General features: G+C 47.1%; 1 protein-coding gene and 1 non-coding gene across 7 annotated transcripts in view; one reads left to right on the plus strand and one right to left on the minus strand.

The window, feature by feature from the left end:
* Window positions 1-21,534, minus strand: part of CFDP1 (chromatin remodeling protein CFDP1) — a 120,835-nt gene extending 99,301 nt beyond the window's left edge. For 4 of the 6 annotated variants that reach the window (XM_017342366.4, XM_002711685.6, XM_089320486.1 and 1 more), the window contains exons 1-4: window positions 21,347-21,534; window positions 10,196-10,313; window positions 8,486-8,705; window positions 8,083-8,210 (exon numbers count right to left, since the gene is read on the minus strand). In XM_017342366.4, the coding sequence (XP_017197855.1) occupies window positions 8,083-8,210; window positions 8,486-8,705; window positions 10,196-10,313; window positions 21,347-21,410 (530 nt within the window). In that variant the 5' untranslated portion in view covers window positions 21,411-21,534. The remainder of the gene's footprint in view (window positions 1-8,082; window positions 8,211-8,485; window positions 8,706-10,195; window positions 10,314-21,346) is intronic. The other 2 variants (XM_089320488.1, XM_089320490.1) reach the window with 2 other exon arrangements.
* A 3,772-nt stretch (window positions 21,535-25,306) lies between these two features.
* Window positions 25,307-25,470, plus strand: LOC149121017 (U1 spliceosomal RNA). Its single transcript, XR_016225559.1, has one exon. It is a non-coding gene; the product is annotated as a U1 spliceosomal RNA (small nuclear RNA).
* Window positions 25,471-27,256: the final 1,786 nt, after the last annotated feature.

Consider the following 27,256-nt stretch of genomic DNA (forward strand, 5'->3'; position numbering starts at 1 on the left):
CAAATGCATGTTCCTGACTAAATTAACAAACCACAATGTTGTTTCTCCCTCCCTAAAACCTCCTGCTAGCATCTGCCAGCATGAAGCACACTGCACCTCAGCTAGTCCTCAGGCCTCAAGTCAGTGAAGGCTGAGATGGGGAAATCGCATTATTTCAAGGAGAGCAACACAAAAACAACTGGAAATGCTCTTCAGAAGGCTCTTGTTCTACAATCCAAAAAAAAAAAAAAAACCCTCTGAAGATCGAAATAAATTTTCTTAAAACTAACTAACTGGCACTGGTTTCTGATTGTTAGAAATCAACACAACTGGGGCCAGCACTGTGGTACAGCGGTAAGGCCGCCACTGGCAGTGCCAGCATCCCACATCCAATCCAGCTCTCTGCTATGGCCTGGGAAAGCAGTAAACGATGGCCCAAGTCCTTGGGCCCCTGCACCCACATGGGAGACCTGGAGGAAGCTCCTGGCTCTTGGCTTCGGATTGGCACAGCTCCGGCTGTTGCAGTCATCTGGGGAGTGAACCAGTGGATGGAAGACTCTCTCTCTCTCTCTCTCTGCCTCAGCATCTGTTTTAACTCTGCCTTTCAAATAAATAAATAAATCTGGAAGAGAAAGGGAAAAGAGAAAAGGGAAGGAAGGAAGAAAGGAAGAAATCAACACAACTAAGGCAGAGTTGCAAAGACAGGGCAAGACACAGAGAGATCTTCCATCTGCTGCTTCATGCCCCAAATGGATGCAATGATCAAGGCTGGGCCAGGCTGAAGCCAGGAGCCAGGAACTTAAGATGTCCACATGGGCTGTTTTCCCAGGGACATTAACAAGGAACTGGATCAGAAGTGGAGCAGCTGGGACCTGAACCTGTGCCAGTATGGGATGCAGCACTGCAGGCAGGGGCTTAACCTGCTGTGCCACAGTGCTACTCTCACTCTTTTATTTTTTAAAGAAGGTATGATTTAAAATCTCTTTGTTACAAAGGAAGATTTATTTATTTATTTATTTGAAAGGCAGAGTTACAAAGAAAGAGAGACAGACAGAGACAGGGAGATATATTTCACCTGCTGGTTCACTCCCCAAATGGTCTCAATGGCCAGGACGAAACCAGGAGCCAGAGCTTCATCCAGGTTTCCCATGTGGGTGGTAAGGACTTGGGCCGTCCTCCGCTGCTTTCCCAGAACACTAGCAGGAAGCTGGGTCAGAAGTAAAGCAGCCTGGACTTGAACCAGGGCCCATACAGGATGCTGGCACTGCAGGCAGCAGCTTAACCCACTGCACCACAGTGCTGGTCCCAGGAATCTCTCTCTCTCTCTCTCTTTTTTTTTTTTTTTTGACAGAGTTAGAGAGAGAGAGAAAGGTCTTCCTTCCATTGGTTCACCCCGCAATGGCCGTTGCAGCCAGAACACCGCGCTGATCCAAAGCCAGGAGCCAGGTGCTTCTCCTGGTCTCCCATGGGGTGCAGGGCCCAAGCACCTGGGCCATCCTCCACTGCACTCCCGGGCCACAGCAGAGAGCTGGACTGGAAGAGGAGCAACGAGGACAGAACTGGCGCCCCAACCGGGACTAGAACCCAGGGTGCCAGCGCTGCAGGCGGAGGATTAGCCTAGTGAGCCACAGCGCCAGCCAGGAATCTCTCTTAATTTCAGTCTAACTCACATTTCTCTTATGAACTTTGGTAATTGATGTAAAGTAGTATTAGCGTATTACCCTTCATTGACAGTATGCCTAGAGGAACTTCCTTTAAACAAGCAGTAAGAGACTCAGCTATCGAAAAATCTTCGAGCAGAACAGCTGTATTACAGACCACCTCTAATACACGAGCAGGAACCCTGATGGGAAAAGACCTATTATTAGTAATAGTTAATTCAAGTATTCTCAGTGGAAATTCTATTTTAACTTCATTTTCACTTACTCAGAACTTCATGAAAGTCTTTATTTGGACAGAAACTTTCTATGACTAGTCTCTCCCAAAAGGTGAATCATTTAGGAAAATCTGAGCTAAGTGGCTCAGCTGGTTATGTGATAGGAAGGATAAAAATTACTATTTGTTGGCCGGCGCCACGGCTCACTAGGCTAATCCTCCGCCTTGCAGCGCCGGCACACCGGGTTCTAGTCCTGGTCAGGGTGCCAGATTCTGTCCCGGTTGCCCCTCTTCCAGGCCAGCTCTCTGCTGTGGCCAGGGAATGCAGTGGAGGATGGCCCAAGTGCTTGGGCCCTGCACCCCATGGGAGACCAGGAGAAGCACCTGGCTCCTGCCATCGGATCAGCGCGGTGCACCGGCCCCAGCGCGCCAGCCGCAGCAGCCACTGGAGGGTGAACCAATGGCAAAGGAAGACCTTTCTCTCTGTCTCTCTCTCTCATTGTCCACTCTGCCTGTCAAAAAAAAAAAAAAAAAAAAGTTACTATTTGTCCCTCATTCCCCAAAGTTAATAAGATATACATTTTTTCAAGTGTGCCTGTGTGCTGGGGGGAGGAGACAAAACAAACCAGCAAAAATCTAGAATTGAACAAGTGAAATGTAGTTAGAAAAACAGAAAGACTAGCTATGTACTATCACTACCTTATGCTATACTTCAATTCTTGCCAGTCATGACTAACTCCCACATTGCTTAAAGATGAAGTAATGTGCTGAATTTGATACAAAGGCAAAACGATGACATCAAGAGTACAAAAAAAATCCATACACTTAAATTTGTTATCTGGCTGCCAAGTGCAATTAAAATCTACCAAGGTCCCTCCAGAGGGTTCCTTATAACACCTAAATTGAAATGTAAATAATTTAGGTTACAGAAAAATTCTTGCCCCTAGGCAAACTACTAACAGGGTTTTGTTTTCTTGAGGGGGCCAGAGTTAGAACTTTTTCATGTCATGTTACACATTTCTGTAACATACAATCTTTTAAAGTAATGAACATGAATTACTTTTGAAATATGAAATATGTCCGTGAGAACATGTAATTTAAGGGGAAAACCGCTTCTACACCCTTTCTTCCTCTTTACAGAGAAGTGGTGCTGCCCTCTTCTGTCAACTGATGGAAAGAGCTGACTCCTTGAACACCCAATCCAGTATTTGAAATCACCGTTGATTTACTTTCAAAAGTGAAGAAATTTATGGCAGATAACTATAATAATATCCACAAACCAGCCCATAAAATTTAATTAAATAAGAAATTTAGTAATTTCTCATAGCACCAGTATTCACTGGATTTCTGTACAGTCTACACAGGCCATAGGTAAAGTTATAAATCAATCGTCCTTAGATGCTTTACACAACACACAGTAAATAACCCAAGCTAAGAAAGACTTAACTTGGGGGCCGGCACTGTGGCATAGTGAGTAAACCCACCATCTGCAGTGCCAGCATCCCATATGGGCACCAGTTCAAGAACCGGCTGCTCCACTTCCGATCCAGCTCGCTGCTACGGCCTGGGAAACAATACAAGATAGCTCAAGTCCTTGGGTCCCTGCACCTGTATCGGAGACCTGGAAGAAGCTCCTGGCTCCTGGCTTTGGATCAGCGCAGCTCCGGCCATTGCAACCATCTGGGGAGTGAACCAGCGGATGGAAGACCTCTCTCTCTGTCTCTACCTCTCTGTGTACTCTGTCTTTCAAATAAATAAAATAAGTCTTTAAAAAAAGAAAAGAAAGTTGTTATTTGCTCTTTTTATTCCTAATTTACTGCTGGTAACAGAAAGCTTCACTGGATGTTTCTGTAAGGAAAGCACACACCTTTTCTGAAGGCAGCAGGAGCAGTAACACACAGGACAGCAAAAGTGACTCCAAACCCTGAAGACCAACTAACATACTAGTTTTACTCTATGACCCTTTAGATTTTCAGGTTTTTAGTTTGTTTGTTTAAGATGTACTTATTGGGGCCAGCGCTGTGGCGTAGTGGGTTAATGCCCTGGCCTGAAGCGCCTAGTCCCAGCTGCTCCTCTTCTGATCCAGCTCTCTGCTGTGGCCTGGGAAAGCAGAAGAAGATGGCCCAGGTCCTTGGGCCCCTGCACCCACGTGGGAGACCCAGAAGAAGCTCCTGGCTCCTGGCTTTGGATCGGCACACCTCCGGCCGTTGCTGCCATCTGGGGGAGTGAACCATCGGATGGAAGATCTCTCTCTCTCTACCTCTCCAATCTCTGTGTAACTCTTTCAAATAAATAAATCTCTAAAAAAAAAAAAAAAAAAAAAAAAAAAAGATTTACTTATTTACTTGTAAGGCAGAGTTACAGAGAGGCAGAGAGAGAGAGACTCTTGCACCAGATGGTTCACTCCCCAGAGGGCTGCGAAGCCAGGAGCCGGGACAGTCTGAAGCAGGAGCTTTTTCTGTGTCTTCCACCTGGATGCACTTCCTCCGCTGCTTTCTCAGGCACGTTCGCAGCGAGTGGACAGGAAGTAGAACATCTAGGACTGAGACGGGTGCCCATATGGGATGTCAGCACCACAGGAGGCGCCTTTACCTACTATAGCACACTGCCAGTCCCCAGTTTGGTTTTTGATCATGCACGAGTTTTTTGCAGATGTTTTAGCTAATGAAGCAATGAATCCATCGAAACTTCAGCAACATTTACACACAAAAAACAAGTAAGCTCAAAACCAAAGAATTCTTTAAAAGAATAAAAATCAATGTTAGAAGTATGAAGAATAGTTTCTACAAACTAACATATTTCATAAGTGTTTTAAAGTGTATTTTCTATCAACATAATACCCATGCACAGGAAATTCATGCAATAAGATTTTCCTTTCTCCTATTAAAATGTAAATTTAATCATTACTTGAGGGGATGAATTATTGGAACTGGCTAATCATGAAGTATTACAGATAAACTCTGAAAATACAGAATGACTAGCTTCACAATGAATAAAAGTAAAAATGCAAATCATAAATCTAGCGAAGTTGCTTTAGAATTCATTTTTTGTTGCTATGAAAAATCTTCCTCTGAGATGGGCTTCTTTATATGCGTTATTTTTTTTGAAAAAAAGGAAACAAACACAGGAACTGGCGTTGTGGTGATGCCAGCGCCTCACATGGGCGCTGGTTTGTGTCCCGGCCACACCATTTCTGGTCCAGCTCCCTGTTAATGGCCTGGGAAAAGCAGTATAAGATGGCTCAAGTGTTTAGGTCCCTGCCGCGCAAATGGGAGACACAGATGAAGCTCCTGGCTTCAACTGGACCCAGCCATGGCCATCACAGCATCTGGGCAGTGAATCAGTGGATGGAAGATTTCTGTCTCTGTCTTTAACTCTTTAAAAAAAATCTTAAAAAGGGCAGGGGGGGACGGCACTGTGGCGTAGCGGGTAAAGCTGCCACCTGCAGTGCCAGCATGCCATATGGGCGCTGGTTCAAGCCCGGCTGCTCCACTTCCAATCTCACTCTCTGCTGTGGCTAATTGGGGAATGAACCCAGGGATGGAAGACCTCTCTCTCTCTCTCTGCCTCTCCTTCTCTGAGTAACTCTTTCAAATAAAGAAATAAATAAATCTTTAAAAGAAAACAGTAATAATTTATGTATACATTATCCCCAGTAGTGGTCTAGTCAATCTAAGATTAAATTAACAAAAAAGAAATAAGCTGTTATCACAAAAACACCTAAATATTTATGTAGTTTATTCAAAGTGTATATTTGATTGTTTAAAACTGAGAAATAGCATTTTACTCTTAGCTATTTGTTTCAAAAACAGCATAAAAAGAAATAACAGTGATTCCTGTATAAATCATCTATACTCGGGGCCAGCACTGTAGCGCAGCAGGTTAACACCCTGGCCTGAAACGCCGACACCCCATATGGATGCCGGTTCGAGACCCGGCTGCTCCTCTTCCGATTCAGCTCTCTACTATGGCCTGGGAAAGCAGTAGAAGATAGCCCAAGCCCGTAGGGCCCTGAGCCCACGTGGGAGAACTGGAGGAAGCTCCTGGCTCCTGGCTTCAGATCGACGCAGCTCCAGCTGTTGCGGACAATTGGGGAGTGAACCAGTGGATGGAAGATCTCTCTCTCTCTCTTGCTCTCTCTCTCAAATAAATAAATAAATAAATATTTAATAATAAATAAATAAATCCTTATACTCACACTTTTAATCAATCAACAGCCTGTAATTTGGTTCAACTATATTGGAATATAATTTTATGCCTGTTGAATATTATTAAAAATTTGGGCTTGCGTTTTATGTTTTTTCTTTTTGAAGATTTTATTTATTTGAAAGGCACAGATAGAGAGAAGGCAAGACTAAGACAGCGAGAGATCTCCCATCCATTGGTTTATTTCCAAGTGGACTTAACAATGGGTTAGGCTAGGTAGAAGCCAGGAACAGAAATTCCATGTGGGTCTAGTACTTGAGGTATCTCTTGGTGCTTTCCCAGGCACACTAGCAGGGAGCTGTACTGGAAGTGGAGCAGCTGGGACTCAAATTTGTATGTGATGCCAGTGCTGCACCAGAACACGAGCCCCCATTTATTTTCCATTGATTCTTTTTATTTTACAAAAGTCCTTGTCTGCAATGACAAGTGTTAAATCACAGACAGCAGTCTGGTCTAACATTAAATACACTGGTGTAATAGTTATATCCTTGTTTTTAGGATACATGTGCCAAAGCATTTAACAATGTAGTGTGACAATGTCTGTAAGTAATTCTCAAATGGCTCAGCCAAAACAAAACAAAATATAGATACACATCGTGAAAGGGGCAAATGTTACGTGGAGTTTCTAATCTGAATTACAAATGGGAATCTGTTGTAATACTATTCTTTTTTTTTTCTTTCTTTTTTTTCTTTTTGACAGGCAGAGTGGACAGTGAGAGAGAGAGACAGAGAGAAAGGTCTTCCTTTGCCGTTGGTTCACCCTCCAATGGCCGCCGCGGCCGGCGCATCGCGCTGATCCGAAGCCAGGAGCCAGGTACTTCTCCTGGTCTCCCATGGGGTGCAGGGCCCAAGCACTTGGGCCATCCTCCACTGCACTCCCTGGCCACAGCAGAGAGCTGTCCTGGAAGAGGGGCAACCGGGACAGAATCCGGCGCCCCGACCGGGACTAGAACCCAGTAGTGCCGGCACTGCAAGGTGGAGGATTAGCCTAGTGAGCCACAGCGCCAGCTAGTTCTAATACTATTCTTACCAGGCCAGCGTTGTGGTCTAACATGTTAAGTCTGCCTGCGATGCAAACTTCCCACGCAGGAGCTGACTGGAGTCCTAGCTGCTCCACTGCTAACCCATCTCCCTGCTAATGATCCGAGAAAGCACTGGAGGATAACCCACGTCCTTGAGCACCTGCACCAATGCGGCAGACCTGGATAAGCCCCTGGTTCCTGCTTTGGCCTGGCCTGGCCCTGCCCTGCCTGTTGAGGTCATCTGGGGAGTCAACCAGCAGATAGAAGATTCTCTAGCTCCCAACCTCTCTATGTAACTCTGCCTTTCAAAAATAAAAAACTTTTAAAAAATTATTAAAAATACTGTTCTTGAAACAGTATGTCGGCGCCACCCAACAGATCTCATTTCTAAACGCACCACTTTTGAGGCAGGCCTTGTGGCGCAGGAGGTTAAACCAACACATGTGAGGTTAGCAACCTACATGGGAGCACCGGTTCAAGTACCGGCTGCTTCACTTCCTTGTCTTCTTTTTTTTTTTTTTTAAAGATTTATTTATTAATTTGAAAGGCAGAGTTACTAAGAGGCAGAGAAAGAAAAAGAGAGAAATCTATTTTCCATCTTCTGGTTTACTCTCCAAATGGCTGCAATGGCCAGAGGTGGACTGATCCGAAGCCAGGAGCCAGGAGCTTCTTCCGGGTCTCCCAGGAGGGTGTAGGGGCCCAAAGACTTGAACCATTTTCTACTGCATTCCCAGGCTGCTCCATTTCTGATCCAGCTCCCTGCTAATGCACCTGGGAAAGCAGAAGATGGCCCAAGTACTTGGGCCCCTGTCATCCACCTGGGAGACCCAAATGGGTTTCTGGGCTCCTGGTTTCGGCCTGGCCTAGATCTGGTTACTATGGCCATTTGGGAAAGAACCAGTGGACAGAAAATCTCTCTTTGCCACTCCCTCATTCTACCTGTCAAATAATAAAATAAATCTAAAAGCAGCAGTTTCAAAGTTTGTGGCAGTCTTCTTACCTCACTTCTTCACCAGCAAAATCAAACACCTTGGTGATTTTAACCTTTTCCGTTTCTTTAGGTTTCTCAAGCTCTTCTGTTTTCACCAACAATTTACTTGAACTCATCTCTTCAGTCTCCTCTCCTTTCTATAAGAAAAGCAAGAAATGTCATCAGTTTCATCAAATGATAAAATGCAAATGAACCATATAAGTATGTTGCTCATGGCTGTTCTTAAATGTTTCCCCTTTAACCAGCTGAAGACTTACTGGAAATGTATTTCATCAGAAAGGTGTAGCTTCCTAGACAGAGAATTACTTGGCATCTAGTCCGCTTTCTGCAATAAGCTTCAGATCTGTTTGCAATAATGAAACAACATAGGGTGTTTCTAGAAGGGCATGCATCCCATTAACCTCTCACCTACCTGCACTTGCGTACTTGGGGGGGCTTTTGGTTTGGGCCCCACGTCACTGAGGAAGCTGGCCCAGAGTTCATCCTCCTTCTTTTTCCTTGCAGCCTCTGACCCAGTGCCTTTCTCCTGCTCAGCTGCTTCATCCTCCTCCTCACTGCTACTTCCTCCAGATTCTGCTTTGGCATCCTCCTCTTCCTCTTCTTCTAACAAGAGACCACCTTGCTTTCTCTTCCTAATAACCATCAGTTACAAAGATAAGGAAAGACAAGACAAGGCAAAAGGATTTCAGTTACCCTTTCCTTAATTCCACATACAATGTTGCAAATCTGAGCAAATTCTGAAGTCTGGGACTACTGTAAACACAGTGCCAGGAGCAGGGGAGGGAAACCGAGATTTTTATAAAATAACTGAGAACTGGGCTCTTACTGTGAACATTTTCCCCGATCACTTAGAATCCAAATAGTGCTCTAATCCCAAGTTGGACCAGTTATTTTCACAAAGACAACATTCAAAATCACTTGGCAGAATGTATCTGTCTAGACAGAGTGTTCTAAGGACATAATTTTTTTCCTTTTTAACGCTACTCCATTTGGAGAACAAATTCTATCAAGAAGAGCCTCAAATTTATTCATTCTATTTCTTCTAAGAATTTTTGGGGTGGGAGAAGCTCAATATTTCTTCCAACTTTCCAAATAAACGAAAGCTGGAATACAAAAAAAAAAAAAAAAACTTAAAAAAATCAGACCCAAGACTTACAAAAGTGAATTGCTTTTCATACTGTTTTGATTTTAGGTGTATCATTTAATACCTAAATGCTTTTTTTCCCTTTCATGAACAATAATTTGCTTTTTGCTTCAATGCCCAGAAAGACAGAAACACCAAAGTGAAGTACAAGATTTTTATGGAAAATGCCCTAACCTGAGTTATACAACCTGTCAGAATTCTCTTCACTTTTGGTGGGACATAATTCAGTACCAAGTCTGTGGAACATAATTTGTTAAAATCATAATTCAGTACCAAGTCTGTGGAAGGTAATTTGTTAAAATCTACTAGAAAACAAAAAAAAACAAAAATTAACTGTATATAACTTTAGAATTAACAATTCTAAATCTACAAATATGACCTGAAGACCTATTTGTACATGCACACAAAGACACATATGGAGAATGTTCACCACAGTGTTGTTCGTGGTGGTCAAGACTAGGTGCAACCTAAATGTTACGCAGTGCTTCAAAAGAATGAGGTATACAAAAATGGACTGCCTTGGTACCATCTTCAAGACGTGAAATAAGAAAGAAATGATACGCACAGTATGCTACCATTTGTAGTTTTACCAAAAAGAGGGTAAGATATATGTACAAGAAACCTTCCAAAAATTCATGAAAAATTCTTATAATTCCACTTTTGCACAAACTTTGCGGAGTCCCCATCCACACGTGCTTGCACAGCCCAGTGTCTCTAGTGGCACAGTTCTTCAGAGGCAAAGCAACAAGGGCTAGGAACAGAGTACACATTTTTGCAGGAACTGTGCTTTTGTTTCAGTCATATGTACCTATTACCTATTAAATGTATTTAGTACTAAAATATCAACAAATGTTTCCCTCAGAGAGGAAGGAGTTAGAAACACTGGCAGTGAGAAATCTATCATCAGACCAATCTCAGCAATGAAGATGGTAGACAATAGCCCCTGGCTTCTAAGAAGGGCCTTGAGGGCAGCATCACCTGGCTGGAATGCTCTGAGCTTTTCTCTTTTTCCCTTTGGTTTTCTGTGTCTGCTCTTCACCATCCACTTCATCTTCCTTCACTAATTCATTTACATCATCTTCACTATACTCTCCACCTGAAATCACATAACAGGGTGGTAAGACAAATAGGAATAAAGGTTTCCACATCAAGATGAGACATTTTAATTAAGAAAACAAGTCTAGTACTTTGCTCCTCACTCTTGGTCTAACAAACACATCATTTCCTTAGGGAAGACTCGGCTAAGGTCTCCTATGCTGGCCACCAGCGCAGGCACATTTCCCTTCCTGAACTCAGCCCCTGGGTTTTCCCGTCTGCAGTCTCTGCGATGCTCTCCCTTCCGTGAGGACACGGGCTCCTGACGCCTTACTTTAGAAGGACTGGCTGAATAAACGAATGAATGAACCAACGGCAACTCCAGTTCTACTAATGCACAACTCAAAGACGACACTGCAACCCCCACCTCATCTTGGCATCTTTCAAAAAGTAATCCAAAGATATCTTGTTTCATCACTAAATATGGTCTAGAAATAAATCTGAAGTCTTTCAGTTAAACATGGCAGAAAGAACAAAAACATCTACGTCCACCTTCAGACACTGACATTCAGGGTCCCCAAGGAAGCACGGGTGCCTGCATAAACCAACCCTGCACACAGAAAGGTTCAACTGGCTTCTCTAGTATTTCAATAGGAATGTCCATTGAGTAGTGGAAGTACGTGTACGGAAAAGCACACAAATCTAACATACATCTCAATGAAAGGAAACAGTGAACCAGGATCTAGCACAAGGAACAGACCACAACCAGCATCCCAGGAAGCCTACTGAACCCCTGTCCAGTCACTAGTCATTGGCCCCACCCAAAGGTAACCACTGTCCTGACTTCCAACCCCCCCGATTTAGTTGTGCTGGTTAGGAATTTTAAAGAGAAGTCTGCAGCATGCACTCTTCTGTGTCTGGCTCCTTTCACTCAACAGTATGTTTCTGAGAGTCATCCACACTGTTGTATGTAGCAATCGTTTATTCACTCTCATTTCTAAATAATATTTTGTCATAAGACTATACCACAATTTACATTTACTCACCCATTCTACTGTTACTGTTTCCAGTTTGTGTCTATTACAAATGGTGCTACTGGGAGGGCATCTGTTACAGTGGTTAATTTACCACACGGGATGCCTGCATCTCATATCAAGTCCAGAGCCCAGTACAAATCCAGGCTTTTTTGCTTCTGATACAGGTTCCTGCGAATGTGTACTCAAGGAGGCATTAGATGATCACTCAAATACTTGGGTCCCTGCCACCCATGAGGGAGTCCTGTACGGAATTCTTGGCTCCTGGCTTCGGCCTGGCCCAGCCCTGGCTTTGTGGCTTTTGGATAATGAACCAGCAGATACTATCTCTCTCTCTTTTAAATAAAATGAAAATAAATTTTAAAACAACCTTCTCTTTTAAGATTATTTATTTGAGGGTAGCATTACAGAGAGAGAGAGAGAGAGAGAGAGAGAGAATAAGTCTTCCATCAGCTGGTTCACTCCCCAAATGGCCACAACAGCCAGGGCTGGGCCAGGCCAAAGCCGGGAGCCAGGAGCTTCAACTGGATCTCCTATGTGAGTACAGGGGCCCAAGCACTTGGGCCATCTTCTGCTGCTTTCCAGGCACATCAGCAGGGAGCTGGACAGGAAGTAGAGCAGCTGGGACAAGAACCGGAGCCCATATGGGATGCCAGTGTCAAAAGCAGCGGCTTGGGGGCTTGCGTTGTGGCATACATAGTAGGTTAAGCATCCACCTGTGGTGCCGGTATCCCATACGGGCGCTGGTTCAAGTCCTGGCTGCTCCATTTCTAGTTCCTTACTGATGGCCTTGGAAAGCAGTAGAGGATGGTCCCAGTGCTTGGGCCCCTGCACCTGCGTGGGAGACCTGGAAGATGTTCCTGGCTTCAGATCTGCACAGCTCCAGGTGTTGCAGTCATTTGGGAAGTGAATCAGTGCATGAGAGACCTCTCTGTCTCTCCCTTTCTCTGTCTGTAACTATGCCTCTCATTAAGTAAATAAATAAATCTTTAAAAGAAAAAAAAAAAGGCAGAGCCTTCTCCCACTATGCCACAGCACTGGCCCCTCTCCCACTTTCTAAAGATTAATTTATTTGAAAAGCAGAGTTAGAAAGAGACAGACAGACCCATCTTCCATCCCCTGATTTATTCCCCACGTGGCCACAACAGCCAAGCCACAGCCAGGATCTTGGAATTCCTTCCAGGTCTCTGATGCAGGTGGCAGGAACCCACGCCTTTTGGCCTTCTTCCGCTGCTTTCCCAAGTGCATCAGCAGGGAGCTGGACTGAGGCAGAGCAGCCGGGACTCCAGCTGGTGCTCCTGTGGGATGCCAGCATTACAGGAGGCAACTTAACCCCCTGTGCCACAACACCAGCACTACTCTTCTACATAAATATTTCACATTTGCACAAATATGAGAAAAGCCAGGTACAAAATACTATAAAAGTCACTGCTGTGCAAAGGCAGCAACCACCATACTCACTTATCTGTAATTTTGATAGATACAGCTAAATTCTGGCAATTTTTAAAAAAGATTTATTTATTTGAAAGGTAAAGTTACAGAGAGATAGAGAGAAAGAGAGAGATCCATCTGCTGATTCACTCCCCAAATGGCCGCAGCAGCCAGGGCTGGGCCAGGCAGAAGCTAGGAGCTTCCTCCAGGTCTCCCACATTGGTGCAGGGACCCAGGGACTTGGGCCATATTCTGCTGCTTTCCCAGCCACATTCGCAGAGAGCTAGATGGGAAGTGGAGCAGCTAGGACCTAAACTGGTGCCCACATAGGATGCTGGCACTGCACACCACGGCTCAACCTGCTGCACTACAGCAATGGCCTCTAGCAAAATGTTATGCAAGAGAATTTAGTCATATATATTTTTAAAGATTTATTTATTTATTTGAAAGTCAGTTTTACAAGAGAGAGGGACAGATCTTGGATCTGTTGTTTCACTCCCTAGATGACTGCAATGGCCAGCATGGAGCCTTGGCAGAAGCCAGTAGCTTCTTCCAGGTCTCCCATATAGGTGGCAGGAGCAAATATTTGGGCCGTCTTCTGCTGCTTTCCCAGGCCATCAGCAGGGAGCTGGATGGGAAGTGGGGCAGCAGGAACATGAACTGGCACCCACATGGGATAACGGCTTCGCGGGTGGCAGCTCTGCCTGCCATGCCGCAGCTCCAGCCCCAGGCCATATCTAATAAAATTACCGATGCATTCACCCTCCAGTCCAAGAATCTCACTCCTAGGTTTCCATCCAAGAACATCTAACAGGTTATTATTCACTCCAAAGCTGTTTGGAAAAATAAAAGACTGAAAATAGTCCAAAGAATCCAGTTTAAGTGACTGGCATTTATTGGATATCTAAATAATGGAATACTACACAGACAATAAAAAGCAACGTGTAGAATTTTTAAGTATTTACCTGCAAGGTACACTATTAGATTAGAGAACAAAGGGAAGAAGGGAAAAACAACGGTATATGGAACATACAGAACTCTGATGAAACAAAAGGAAAACCTAAGAATCGTTAAAATGTATTTGTTTATATGTACAGAGAGCAACACTAGAAGGATAAAGACACTAATGAAAGGAGCTCCCTATAAGATCTGAGCACCACAGAGTGGGCAGGGGAGAGTTTTCTAGATTGGTATTTCTATAAAACTTCAAAAAAATCTGTTAACTTAAAAAGTCTGAGCAAGTGAAACCAAAAAACAACAACCACATAAAGGAATGATTTATTCCATGGATTCTGAAAACACCGCATACATCTTTAAAGATGCAAGCTAAAGATGAAAATGCTTCTATTTGTTGTAGCAACATCAAACTGGCATTTGGGGGTGCGAATTTAGCCCACCAGTTAAGATGCTCATGTCTGACACTGCAGTGCCTGGGTTCAACTCCCAGCTCTGGCTCCTGACTCCAGCTCCCTAATGTAGACCCTAGGAGGCAGCAGTGAAGGCAAGAGTAGGTTCCTGCTACCCACATGAGAGATATGGACTGAATTCCAGGTTCTTGGCTTCAGCTCCTTCTACACTGTGCTCATTTTGGGGAGTGTACCAATAAATAGCTCTCTGCCTTTCAAATAAGTTTTTTTAAAAATTGGTATTTTGCAACTATTTCCTATAGTTATAGGTTTAAGCACTAAGTTAATCACATTAGGAAGGCAGATCTTCAAAACCAGAGAAATGAACACAATTATAGAATCAAAGGAGGGGCCGGTGCTGTGGCGTAGTGTGTAAAGCCGCCGCCTGCAGTGCCAGCATCCCATTTGGGTGCCAGTTCAAAACCTGGCTGCTCCACCTCCAATCCAGCTCTCTGCTATGGCCTGGGAAAGCAGAAGCAGCTTCTGGATCCTGGCTTCGGATCAATGCAACTCCAGCTGTTGTGGCCAACTAGGGAATGAACCAGCGGGTGGAAGACCTCTCTCTCTCTCTCTCTCTCTCTCTCTCTCTCTCTCTCTCTCTCTCCTTCTCCCTCTGTATAACTCTTTAAAATAAACAAACAAATCTTTAAAAAAAATCAAAGGAATTAAATGAAAACAGAAATGCTACTATTGAACTTAAAATATCAGTATAAACTATAACCCTTTTGATATTTTCCAGTTCTATCTGCAGGACAGAAGCTATGTCACTGTAGTACAAGCAACGAGGCCAAAGGCGTTGTGGGCCAGCAGGTTGAGCAGCAGCTTCGGATGCCAGCATTCTTTACCAGAGTGTTGGTTTAAGCCCAGGCTCCTCCACTTCTCATCAGCTCCCTGGTAATGTACCTGGGAAGGCAGTGGATGATGGCCCAACAGCTTAGGTTCCTGCCATTCACGTGGGAGTGCAGAGGAGCACACCTAAGAACTTTGCCTAACCCAAGATCACAAAAACATTCTATCCTGCATCTCTGTGGTGCCTCCAACAGACTGCCACTTCTACTTCCGATTCAGTCTCCTGCCAATGCACCTGAGAGGCAGTGGATAAGGGCCCAGATACTTGGATTACTGTCACCCACGTGGTAGAACCAGATGGAGTTGTTAGCTTCGACCTGGCAGAGCCCTGGCTGTTGCAGACATTTGGAGAGTGAACCAGCAAACTGAAGATCTCTCTCCCTATTTGTCACTCTGCCTTACAAAAAGACAAAACACCTATTTTTAAAGATTTATTGATTTCAAAGACAGAGTTACAGGGGGTGGGGTGAGGTGGAGGAGGGGCAGACGCAGAGAGAGAAATCATCCATTTACTGGTTCACTACCCAAATGGCTACAACAGTTAGGGCTGGCCAGGCTGCAGTAAGGAGCTAGGAGCTTCATCCAGGTCTCCCATGTGGATACAAGGGCCCAAGACTTAGAGTTATCTTCTGTCACTTTCCTAGGCGCATCAGCAGGGAGCTGGATTAGAAGTGGAGTAGCCAGGACTGGAACCAGCATCCATAAGAGATGCCAGCACTGCAGGTGGCAGCTAAACTCACTATTCCACAATGCTGGCCCTAAAATATATTTTTTAAAAATTCAAGCTGTATTCTGTCATATTATTTACCACAAAAGGGCTCCCCAAAAAAAGCCCAGCTAATTTCAAGTATAAGTAAAGGAATTCCCAAAGCGAAATCAGGGTATTTTGCTATGCCACAAAGCCAGAAAGTTATTTAATAGGTCACATTTAAAAGATGGAAGGTCTAGCCTGAAGTAGCTCCTAATAATCAAAGCAGTAGGCTGGCACCGCGGCTCACTAGGCTAATCCTCTGCCTGTGGCGGCGGCCACTGGAGGGTGAACCAACGGCAAAAGGAAGACCTTTCTCACTATCTCTCTCTCTCACTGTCCACTCTGCCTATCAAAAAAAAAAAAAAAAGGAAGACCTTTCTCCCTGTCTCTCTCACTGTCCACTCTGCCTGTCAAAAAATAATAATAATAATAACAATAATAATCTAAGCAGTAATAAATGACTTGGGCACTAAAATAAATTTAATCAACAAAATCTGTGAGCCCTTTATGATAAATTATTTTAAAAGAATAAAAAAGTTCCATTTTAAGCTATTAAAACTACTTTCTCTGGCAGGCGCCGCAGCTCACTAGGCTAATCCTCCACCTGCAGCGCTGGCACACCGGCTTCTAGTCCTGGTGGGGGCGCCGGATTCTGTTCCGTTGCTCCTCTTCCAGGCCAGCTCTCTGCTGTAGCCCGGGAGTGCAGTGGAGGATGGCCCAAGTGCTTGGGCCCTGCACCCGCATGGGAGACCAGGAGGAAGCATCTGGCTCCTGGCTTCGGATCGGCACAGCGCGCTGGCTGTAGTGGCCATTTGTGGGGTGAACCAACGGAAGGAAGACCTTTCTCTCTCTCTCTCTCTCTCTCTCTCTCTCTCTCTCTCTCACTGTCTAACTCTGCCTGTCAAAAAAAAAAATTAAAAAACAAAAAAAAAAAACACAAAAAAAAAACACAAAAAACTACTTTCTCTGGACCAGTGTTGTGGCATGGTGGGTAAAGCTGCCACCTGAGACACTGGCATCCCATAAAGGCACTAGTTACTGTCCTGGCTGCTCCACTTCCGATCCAGTTCCCTGCTAATGGCCTGAGAAAAGCCGCGGAGGATGGTCCAAGTGTTTGGGCCCCTGCCACCCACATGGGAGACCCAGATGAAACTACTAGCTTCAGCCTGGTCTAGTGCTGGCCACTGCGGCCATCTGGGGAGTGAGCTAGGAGATCTGCACACTCTTTTAAAGTAAACCTTTAACAACAACAACAAAATTAGACTTCACTGATGTTACAAAAAACTTGCTCTGCATATAACACTGTAAAGAATATAAAAAGATCTGCAAAAACTGAGATATAATTCTGCAAAACATGTATCTGACAGAGAATTGTATCCAATGTTCATAAAGAACTCTTAAAATGAACAGCAAGAAAAACCAATTTTTAAAAAGATTTCAATATACATCAACAAATAAGATATGGATGGCAAGTAGGCACATGAAAAGTCAACATCATCAGTGAAATATAAATTAAACAAGTAAACTGGCTAATACTGAAACAGAAATCAATATGACAATTCCAGGTGCTGATGAGAATAAGCGGTAACTGGAACTCTCACATGCTGCCAATAGGAAAGTCATTAGGGAAAAGTCAGGCAGTTTCTTGGAAAGATAACAGACACATGCAAGAAAGTCCAGCAGTTCTATTCCACTCCTAGGTGTTTACCCAAATAAAATGCTCAAACAAAATTAAAAATAAAATGGGAGCTAGAGATGTGTCACAATGGGTTAAGCTGCTGCCTGTGATGCCAGCATCCCTTATGGGTGCTGGTTCAAGTCCCAGCTGCCCTATTTCCAATCCAGTCGCCTGCCAGTGTGCCTGGGAAAGCAGCATAAGATGGTCCAAGTGCTTGGAACTCTGCACTGTACATGGGAGACCTAGATGGAGTTCCAGGCTCCTGGCTTTCACCTGGTCCAGCCCTGGCCACTGCGACCACTCCGAGTGAGCCAGCAGATGGAAGCTTGTGCATGCTCTCTCATGCGCTTTAACTCTGCCTTTCAAATAAATAAACAAACCCTTAGAAAAATAAAATAATTTTAAAAAATACAAAGGGGAAAAAAGTCAATGGGATAGGAAGATGGGTGGGGCCTTTGGAGGAATGGTTAAGACACCACATGGGACACCCACATCCCAAATCAGAGTGATTACATTCCAGTACCACATCTGCTTCTGATTTTAGTTTCCTGCTAATGCACATCCTGGGAGATAGCAGGTAATGGCTCACGTACTTGGGTTCCTGTCACCCACTTGGGAAACCTAGATTGCGTTTTCAGCTCCTGGCTTCAGCCTGGCCTAACCTGGTTTTGCAGGCATTTTGGGGAGCAAACCAGTGGATGGAAGAGCTTTCTCTATCATAGAAAACAAAAATAAGTTCAAATTTTAAGGAAGAGAAAGATAGGGAGATAAAGTATTAGAAATTTCCCATAAGACAGGAGAAAAAGCAAAGGGGTGGAAAAAACAAAGAGATCAGAAATTAGAAGACTAGTCCAGAAAGCCTAACATAAGGATCAGTGTGTGCATAAGAAGGTTCTAGAAAAATAAGGTGTGGGGGGAATCATCAAAAAAGTTTTCTGGGAAAAATAAAAAGTTCCCAGAATGTCGGGCATGAAGTCTGAGAACGGACTCATGGCAAGGTGTGGTAAAGTAACACAGTAGAAAATGGGAACAGAGGGAAGGCTCTATCAGCTTCCAGAGACTAAGAGCTCTTTTAAAAAAAGTAAAAAACAGCAACAAAAAAAGACTACTTAACAACTACATTGGAATCTAGAGTAATGAAGCAACACCTTTAAAATTCTGATGGAAAATTACTTCCAACCTAGAATTCTGGGTCAATCAAGTCAGAGGGTAGCATATTTATTTAGACATAAAAGACTTAACAAAAATGTTCCTGTCATGCATCCTTCCTCAATAAGTTACTGCATTTCCTCTCATTTTGGTGGGATATTCAGAAAGAAGGTAACATGGGATCCAAGAATCAGAATTAAGAGGGAAACAAAGGGAATGCTTAGAGTACTGGGGATGATGGACAATCCTAGGTTTAAAACCAAATTGGTGGCCGGTGCTGCGGCTCACTAGGCTAATCCTCCGCCTTGCGGCACCGGCACACTGCATTCTAGTCCCGGTCGGGGCGCCGGATTCTGTCCCGGTGGCCCCTCTTCCAGGCCAGCTCTCTGCTGTGGCCAGGGAGTGCAGTGGAGGATGGCCCAAGTGCTTGGGCCCTGCACCCCATGGGAGACCAGGAAAAGCACCTGGCTCCTGGCTTCGGATCAGCGCGGTGCGCCGGCTGCAGTGCACCAGCCGCGGTGGCCATTGGAGGGTGAACCAATGGCAAAGGAAGACCTTTCTGTCTGTCTCTCTCTCTCATTGTCCACTCTGCCTGTCAAAAATAAATAAATAAATAATAATTTAAAAAAGAAGACAAGGAGCATCTCAGAGGGACAGGCAGGACCCCGGCAGGAAGCCCCTGCTGACACTCAAGTACCAGGTCATCCGGGTGGCAGACTAGACACCACAGCCTGAAAGACGCTGGATGTGTGACGCGGGAGGTTTCATACCATTCCGCTGCTCACTAGGCTAATCCTCTGCCTTGCGGCGCCGGCACACCGGGTTCTAGTCCCAGTCGGGGTGCCGGATTCTGTCCCGGTTGCCCCTCTTGCAGGCCAGCTCTCTGCTGGGGCCCGGGAGTGCAGTGGAGGATGGCCCAAGTGCTTGGGCCCTGCACCCCATGGGAGACCAGGAAAAGCACCTGGCTCCTGCCATCGGATCAGCGCGATGCGCCGGCCACAGCGGCCATTGGAGGGTGAACCAACGGCAAAGGAAGAGCTTTCTCTCTGTCTCTCTCTCTCTCACTGTCCACTCTGCCTGTCAAAAAATAAAAATAAATTTAAAAAATAAACCAAACTGGGGGGTGGAGGGGAGGCCGGCACTGTGGTGCAACAGGTAAAGCCAGTGCTTGGAGTGGGCGCTGGTTCGAGTCCTGGCTGCTCCACATCTGATCCAGCTCCGTGCTACAGCCTAGCAAAGCAGTGGAGGATGGCCCCAAATCCTCGGGCCCCTGCACCCACGTGAGGGACCCGGAATAAGTTCCTGGCTCCTGGCTTTTTAGACTGGCTCAGCTCCAGCCATTGTGGCCATTTAGGAAGTGAACCAGCAGATGGAAGCCCTCTCTCTCTCTCTCTCGTGGTATTCTGCCTTTCAAATAAAATAAATAAATCATTAAAAAAAAAACACACACACACACAGGGGCCAGCACTGTGGCACAGCGGGTTAAGCCACTGCCTGCAACGCGGCATCCGGAACGGGAGCAGGCTTACAAACCTTCAAGCTCCCTGAGAACGCACAGCCCAAGCGTCTGGCTCCCACCCTCAGTCCCGCCCAGCCCCGGCCTTTGCGATCACGTGGGGAGGGAACCAACGGATGGAAGACCGTCTGCCTCTCTCTGTGCCTTTCAGATACGTGAAATAAATCTTCAAACACAAAACAAGACACTGCAAGAGTCAAAGAGGACAACCAAGCCAAACCAGGGCAGGTGAGAAGACAAACATTTCGGAAGGTGAAAGTGAAAACCCAAAGAATCAACGCGGTTAGGGGGATGAGCAAGGCAAGCCTGAAAGTTCAGAGTCAAATTAGCAGTGAGCACACGGACAGCGAGGCGCTAACAGAACGTGGCAATGAACGCCAAAAGCAGGCAGGAAGGCGATCGGCCCACCACCCAACGCAGCGGTGAATGGTGTCGCCGCTCCAAAACGCAATCCGGCCAAAACGAGACGCAGGTGCACGAACGGCAGGAGGAGGAGGAGGGCCGGCGGAGGAACGGCGGGTGGAGGGTGGGGGCGGCGTGCAAAAGCCTCCCCTCGGAGAGCACCAAGCAGGGGCGCGGGGTGACGGCAAAGGCGTTTGCAAACCGAGCCTTTCAGAAACTCGACTGCGCCGAAGCACGCGCGGCCCCATTAGAACGGAAGCCAGCGTGCCGCGCCCACACGGGCGGGGAACCGATGGCGAGAGCAGCCAGCAGGTTGTGCAGGGGCCCCCGAGACGGCGTGGGGGCTCCGAGCCCGGCCGGGGGCGAGGGGCCAGGGGGCACTCGCCCCACACCACAGCCGCGACCGCCCGCTTCGGTGACGGCCCCGGGGCACCGATTCCGGGCGGAGCGCCCGCGACCCCCTGAGCCTCCCGCCAGCCAGACCCCTCGTGAGGCTGGACGGCCGCACGCGCATCTCGCGCGCGCCCGGAGCCAGCCATTGCCTCGGGCCAGCGGGGCCAACAGCGTCGACGTCCGCCTTCCAGAAGCTTCCGAAGCGGCGGGCGGCGTCCACGTGCCCGTTCCCGCGCTCCGCTAGGGGCGGCGGCCGAACCCCGCCCGCCCGCCCGCCGGGGGCCGCTGCTCGGGACGCCCCCGCGCACAGGCCTCGCGCCGGCCCCCGGCGGGCGGGCGGGCGGCCGGTCGCGGCGGACCCGCTGGACGCCGGGAGCCCCGGGCACCGCAGGGCGCGCCGAGCGGATGCCCGCGAGCGCCAGGCGCGCTTCACGTGAGGCGGGGGGCGGGGCAGTCAGCCTCTCGCCTCGGGCGGAATCGCTCACCCGACGGCACGTAGTCCTCGTCCTCCTCCGAGGTGGAGAAGTCTTCGGAATCGAATTCCTCCATGGTGCTGCAGGTCGGGGCCAGCCAATCCACAAGACCGCAAGAGCAGCAGCCGCCCCCCAACAGCAAACCTCTAGGGAGAGACCATAGAGCTGCGGCGGCGGCGGCGGCTAGGGCGGCCCGGGCTGGGTATGCACATGCGCAGAAAGTGCTACGTGGTGGAAACACACTTCCGGTCACTGCCTCCGGGCTGACGCTCTCGTGCGGCAAGCGAGGCGGCGCGGGCCCGCCCCGAAGCGGTGCATGCTGGAACTTGTAGTCTTGGTGAAATGCGGCGCTACACTTAAGTTGCTCATCTATGGGATTAGAGCTGGCTCTCGTTATTCGTGGGTTTGCCTGATGGAGAAAATACGGGTGTTAGACAAGCTCCGCTCAGGCGTGAGTTACAGCGCGGCTGGCCGCGAGTTCAAGGTGAATGAGTCGACCAGCCGGTACCTCAAGAAAACGAGCAGGAAATCCGCCGATGTGTGCGTGAGGTGGCCCCGGGGAGTACTCGCGTCTCAGCGATAGTGCGAGGTGAGGCGATGGATTCACGAGATGCCGGCCGACCGAACAGCGTCGTGGGCAGCCTTGTTGTGAGACTGAAAGCCGGAGGGATTCACGGCCCCGTCCCCCGGGGCAGGGACGGGCGAAGCCCCTCTCGGCCAGCGCCGGCGCTGCGGCCTGAGGACCGGGAAGCTGGCGGGCGAGGCCGGCCCTGCAGATGGATGTAAGACACCTGCTGAGTGTTACACAGAAGAGCTGCGTGGACGCGCCGGCTTCCAGTGCCGATGACACTGGCCTGTTTTACAAGGATGTTGAAGACGAACCTATGTAACTCGTGTGGCCTCCGAAGCCCTGGACTTTAAACCATCCCGAGACCATGCAGCCTTGCTGCTGTGCGCCAGTGCCAAGGGCGACTTCAAGTGCAAACCTTCGTGGTGTACGGAGCCCAACTGAAAGGCAAAAATGTCAACCGCATGCCAGTCCACAGGAGGTGGAACAAGAAGGCTCGGGTGATGGCTGACTGGTTGAACTCTATCTCCAGAGCAGACACCTTGCCTTCAAGGTTTTTTTTTTTTATTATTAATTTTGGATAATGCCCCAGCCCACTGCCGGGAAGAACTTGAAAATGCACACCCCAGGTCGGCGCTGTGGCGCAGCGGATTAAAGCCGCAGCCTGAAGCACCAGCATCCCATGTGGCCGCCGGTTCTAGTCCTGGCTGCTCCACTTCCAATCCAGCTGTCTGCTGTGGCCTGGGAAAGCAGTAGAAGATGGCCCAAGTGCTTGGGCCCCTGCACCAGTGGGAGACCCAGAAGAAGCTCCTGGCTTCGGATCAGCTCAGCTCTGGCGTTGCAGCCATTTGGGGAGTGAACCAGCGGATGGAAGACCTCTCTCTCTCTCTCTCTGGCTCTACCTTGCTCTGTAACTCTTTCAAATAAATAAAATTAATCTTAAGAAAAATGCGCACCCCAACGTAGAGGTTCTTTTTATGCCCCCAAACACCACGTCTCTCAGCCAACCCCTCCATCGGGGTATAATAAAAGCTTCAAGGCACACTATAGGAGGAGCTTTACAGCAAGGCCTGGGAAACACTCAAGGCCCACGAGGAAACCACCGTGATGCACTACTGGAAGTTGATCACCATCCACAACGTGGTCGATTACGATGGCACCGCCTGGGACAACCTCAAGCGGGCGATTATCAATACCTGCTGGAGAAGTGTTTGGCCAGACTCTGTGGAAGATTACGAAGGCTTTGAAGGTGTTGCAGAAAGCGGAGCAGTGTGGGAAACATAAAGCAGTTCACATGCGAATACATGGAGAGGGCTTGGGCGACATGCAGGAGGAAGACGTGAGGAGGGTCTGGCGGAGAAGGCTGCAGGGCCCACCAATGAAGACCTGGATGAGAGGGCAAAACAAGGCAAGGATGGGGAGGGGATCAGCCTGAGACTCCAGGAGCCGTCCCTCTCACGCTGGCCGAAGTATCGGAATGGAATTTGGCCATGGGTAGAAATTTTTGTGACATGGAAGAGCGTGGCCCTACGCTTGATTGCAGCCTCAAATTCAAGTGCCTCACTTCCACTCGTTTGCCCCTTACACCGACATCCTCAAGGGTCTGAAGCAGAAAGCCAAGCAGGCCAGGCTTACCCAAGTGTTCAAGCCAGGCTGGGCGGGCAAACTGCCGACTTCCTCATCAGGTAGTGAGAGTCAAACTACCAAGGTAGACCGGCCACGCCTCTGCCTCTGCGGCAGTCTAAATTCTACCCACTGCTCCCTTGGTTTACATGAGGTGAGCCCAGAGGTTTAGAGGTTTAGGCACACCGTGTGCTGCCCTGCCACACCCTGCAGCTCCACTAACAGTAAGAGTTAATGGTTTTGTGGGGGCCAGTGCCATGGCGCAGTAGGTTAATCCTTGGCCTGTGGCGCCTGCATCCCATATGGGCAGCAGTTCTAGTCCCGGCTGCTCCTCTTGCAATCCAGCTCTCTGCTGTGGTTCGGGAGGGCAGTGGAGGATGGCCCAGATCCTTGGGCTCCTGCATCCACACGGGAGACTGGGAAGAAGCACCTGGTTCCTGGCTCCGGATCCTCGAAGCTCCAGCCGTTGCAGCCATTTGGGGAATGAACCAATGGAAGGAAGACCTCTCTGTCTCTCCCTCTCACTGTCGGTGACTCTACCTCTCAAATAAATAAATAAAATCTTTAATGGTTTTGTGAAACTGTTAAGTAATTAATCTTTTTTTCAGGACTTTATTGGTACAACTCTACTGTACACTATGTGTTCACGGTACTGAGTGTGTTTACTTTGAGTCCTGGATAGGAAAGGGACATTGTTTGTGGACAATGTGCATTATGAACAACTGCATGAAACTAAAAAAAATTTGCATCATTTTTATGGAAAATAGAATTAAGTTTACTTTTATGTAAAAAAATGAAATCCATGCATACCTATATAGATAACTAATTACAATTGTGAAAAACTAGGGCAGTCTTAGCAGACTGTACCAAAATTCTGTAATTGAAATTTTGTTGTATTATAAATACTGCATATAATTATGGTAAGAAATATGTACTAAATAAGGTGTCGCTGATCAGAAACACACATAAAACAGTTATGCATTGATCAACTGATGAGAGCGTTGTGACCAGACGCTCACAGGAACCAACTCCCATATTTTCTCTCTAGGCTGTGGCTCTGGATTTGCTAATTCAGTGCTGACGATGACTTTGTAGACCTAAGCACTGTAACAAGAATTACGTATGACCCAGAACGCACACCTCATCCACTTGAATCATTGCTTCAGTTAATCCGTGTGCAAGTATTATCATGTATAATCTTTACCATTTTTTTTTTCAGATTAACATTCTAATTATAATCTAATTACTGGAAGCAATTATCAGAAGCTTATGATGGGGCTGGCATTGTGGTTTAATGGATTAAGCTGCCACCTGCGATGCCAGCATCCCATACGGACACCGGTTCAAGTCCTTGATGCTCCACTTCCAATCCAACTCTCTTCTATGGCCTGGGAAAGCAACAGAAAATGGGCCAAATCCTTGGGCAGCTGCACCCATGTGGGAGACTCGGATAAAGCTCCTGGCTCTTGGCTTCGGCCTGGCCCAGCACCAGCCATGGTGGCCATTTGGGGATTTAACCAGGGGATGGAAGACCTCTTTCTCTGTCTCTCCCTCTCTCTCTCTCTATAACTCTTGCCTTTCAAATAAATAAAATAAGTCAAAAAAAAAAAAAAAAAGCAGCAGCAAGTGTACTGGAGACACTAAAGACTACCTTGCTTGTTCCATGCAGACACGTGTTCTCTTTCAGTTAAAAACCGGTTTTCATTGGGTCTGTCATCCAGTCTTAGATTTACCTAATCAAGGAATAGATGAGAAAGGTCTGTGATTAAAAGGATATTATAATACTTACCTGGCAGGGGAGACACCATGATCAAGCAGGTGGTTTTCCCAGGGCGAGGCTCTCTCATTGCACTGAGGGAGTGCTGACCCCTGTGATTTTCCCACATGTGGGAAACTCGACTGCAGAATTTGTGGTAGTGGGGGACTGCGTGTGCACTCTCCCCTGAAAAACATTAAAAAAAGAAAAGGACATTATAGGGGCCGGTGCCGTGGCTCACTTGGTTAATCCTCCGCCTGCAGTGCTGGCATCCCATGTGGGCACCGGGTTCTAGTCCCGATTGCTCCTCTTCCAGGCCAGCTCTCTGCTGTGGCCCAGGAAGGCAGTGGAGGATGGCCCAAGTGCTTGGGCCCTGCACCCACATGGGAGACCAGGAGGAAGCACCTGGCTCCTGGCTTCGGATCAGCGCAGCGTGCTGGCTGTAGCGGCCATTTGAGGGGTGAGCCAATGGAGGGAAGCTCTTTCTCTCTGTCTCTCTCTAACTCTGCCTGTCCAAAAAAAAAAAAAAAAAAAAAAAAAGACATTATAATGGCTCTCTAGCAGCAAACTTTTAAAAACACTCTTCTCGAGATACACTTCAAACACCATTAAAATCTATCCATTTGGAGTGCACAGTTCAGTAGTTTGCTCTGTTCACTGAGTTGTGCAATCATTACCAAATCAATTTTAGAATATTTTTCACCACTGGGGCTGGCACTGTGGCATAGTGGGTGAAGTCACTGCCTGCGGTGTTGGCATCCTATATGGGTGCTGGTTCAAGACCCGGCTGCTCCACTTCCGATCCAGCCCTCTGCTGTGGCCTGGGAAAGCAGTGGAAGATGGCCCAAGTGCTTGGGCCCCTGCAACCACATGGGAGACCAGGAAGAAACACCAGACTCCTGGCTTCGGATTGGCACAGCTCTAGCCGTTGTGGCCAATTGGGGAGTGAATCAGCGGATGGAAGACCTCTCTCTCTCTCTCTCTGCCTCTCCTTCTCTCTCTGTGTAACTGTGACTTTCAAATAAATAAATAAATCTTAAAAAAAAAAAAAAGAATATTTCACCACACTGGAAGGAAACTCCTGTCCACTGATAGTCATCCCCACTTCTGCTCAATCCCTAGCCTCCACAGGTTCATCTGCAGTGGGCATTTCATGGCCATAGAATTGTATGATGCAGGGTCTTTTGCAACTGGCTTCTTTCACTTAGTGTGACATTTTAAGAATTAATTTCTTTTAGGTATATCTTAGAAGTAGTTCTTACCAGGTTTGTATGAAGCTTTGTTTCTCCACACTCTCCAATTCTGTTTTTATTACAGCCATCTTCATGAGTGTGAAGTGGCATCTGTCATTTAGATTTCATTTTTTTGACATTATTAGGCATCTCTTCATGTCTTTATTGGCCATTTCATATGGTCTCTGTAGAAGTATCTTCAGATCCTTTGCCTATTTTTAAATTGGGTTGTCTTTTTTATTGTTGGTTTATAAATTCTTTTTTATTTTTTATTTTTATTTTATTTATTTATTTTTTGACAGGCAGAGTGGACAGTGAGAGAGAGAGACAGAGAGAAAGGTCTTCCTTTTGCCGTTGGTTCACCCTCCAATGGCCGCCGCGGCCGGCGTGCTGTGGCCGGCGCACCGCGCTGATCCGATGGCAGGAGCCAGGAGCCAGGTGCTTTTCCTGGTCTCCCATGGGGTGCAGGGCTCAAGCACCTGGGCCATCCTCCACTGCACTCCTTGGCCACAGCAGAGAGCTGGCCTGGAAGAGGGGCAACCGGGAAAGAATCCGGCGCCCCAACCAGGACTAGAACCCGGTGTGCCGGTGCCGCTAGGTGGAGGATTAGCCTAGTGAGCCACGGCGCCGGCCAGTTTATAAATTCTTAGTATCAATACTTAATAAAATATGACTTGAAAGCATTTCTCATATTTCATAAGTTCTGCACCTTTGTTGAAGTGTAAGGTTTTTTTTTTTTTTAA

This window comes from Oryctolagus cuniculus, chromosome 18 (genome assembly GCF_051225735.1).
Source record: "Oryctolagus cuniculus isolate XC-2025 breed Fujian yellow rabbit chromosome 18, ASM5122573v1, whole genome shotgun sequence".
Lineage (NCBI taxonomy): Eukaryota > Metazoa > Chordata > Mammalia > Lagomorpha > Leporidae > Oryctolagus > Oryctolagus cuniculus.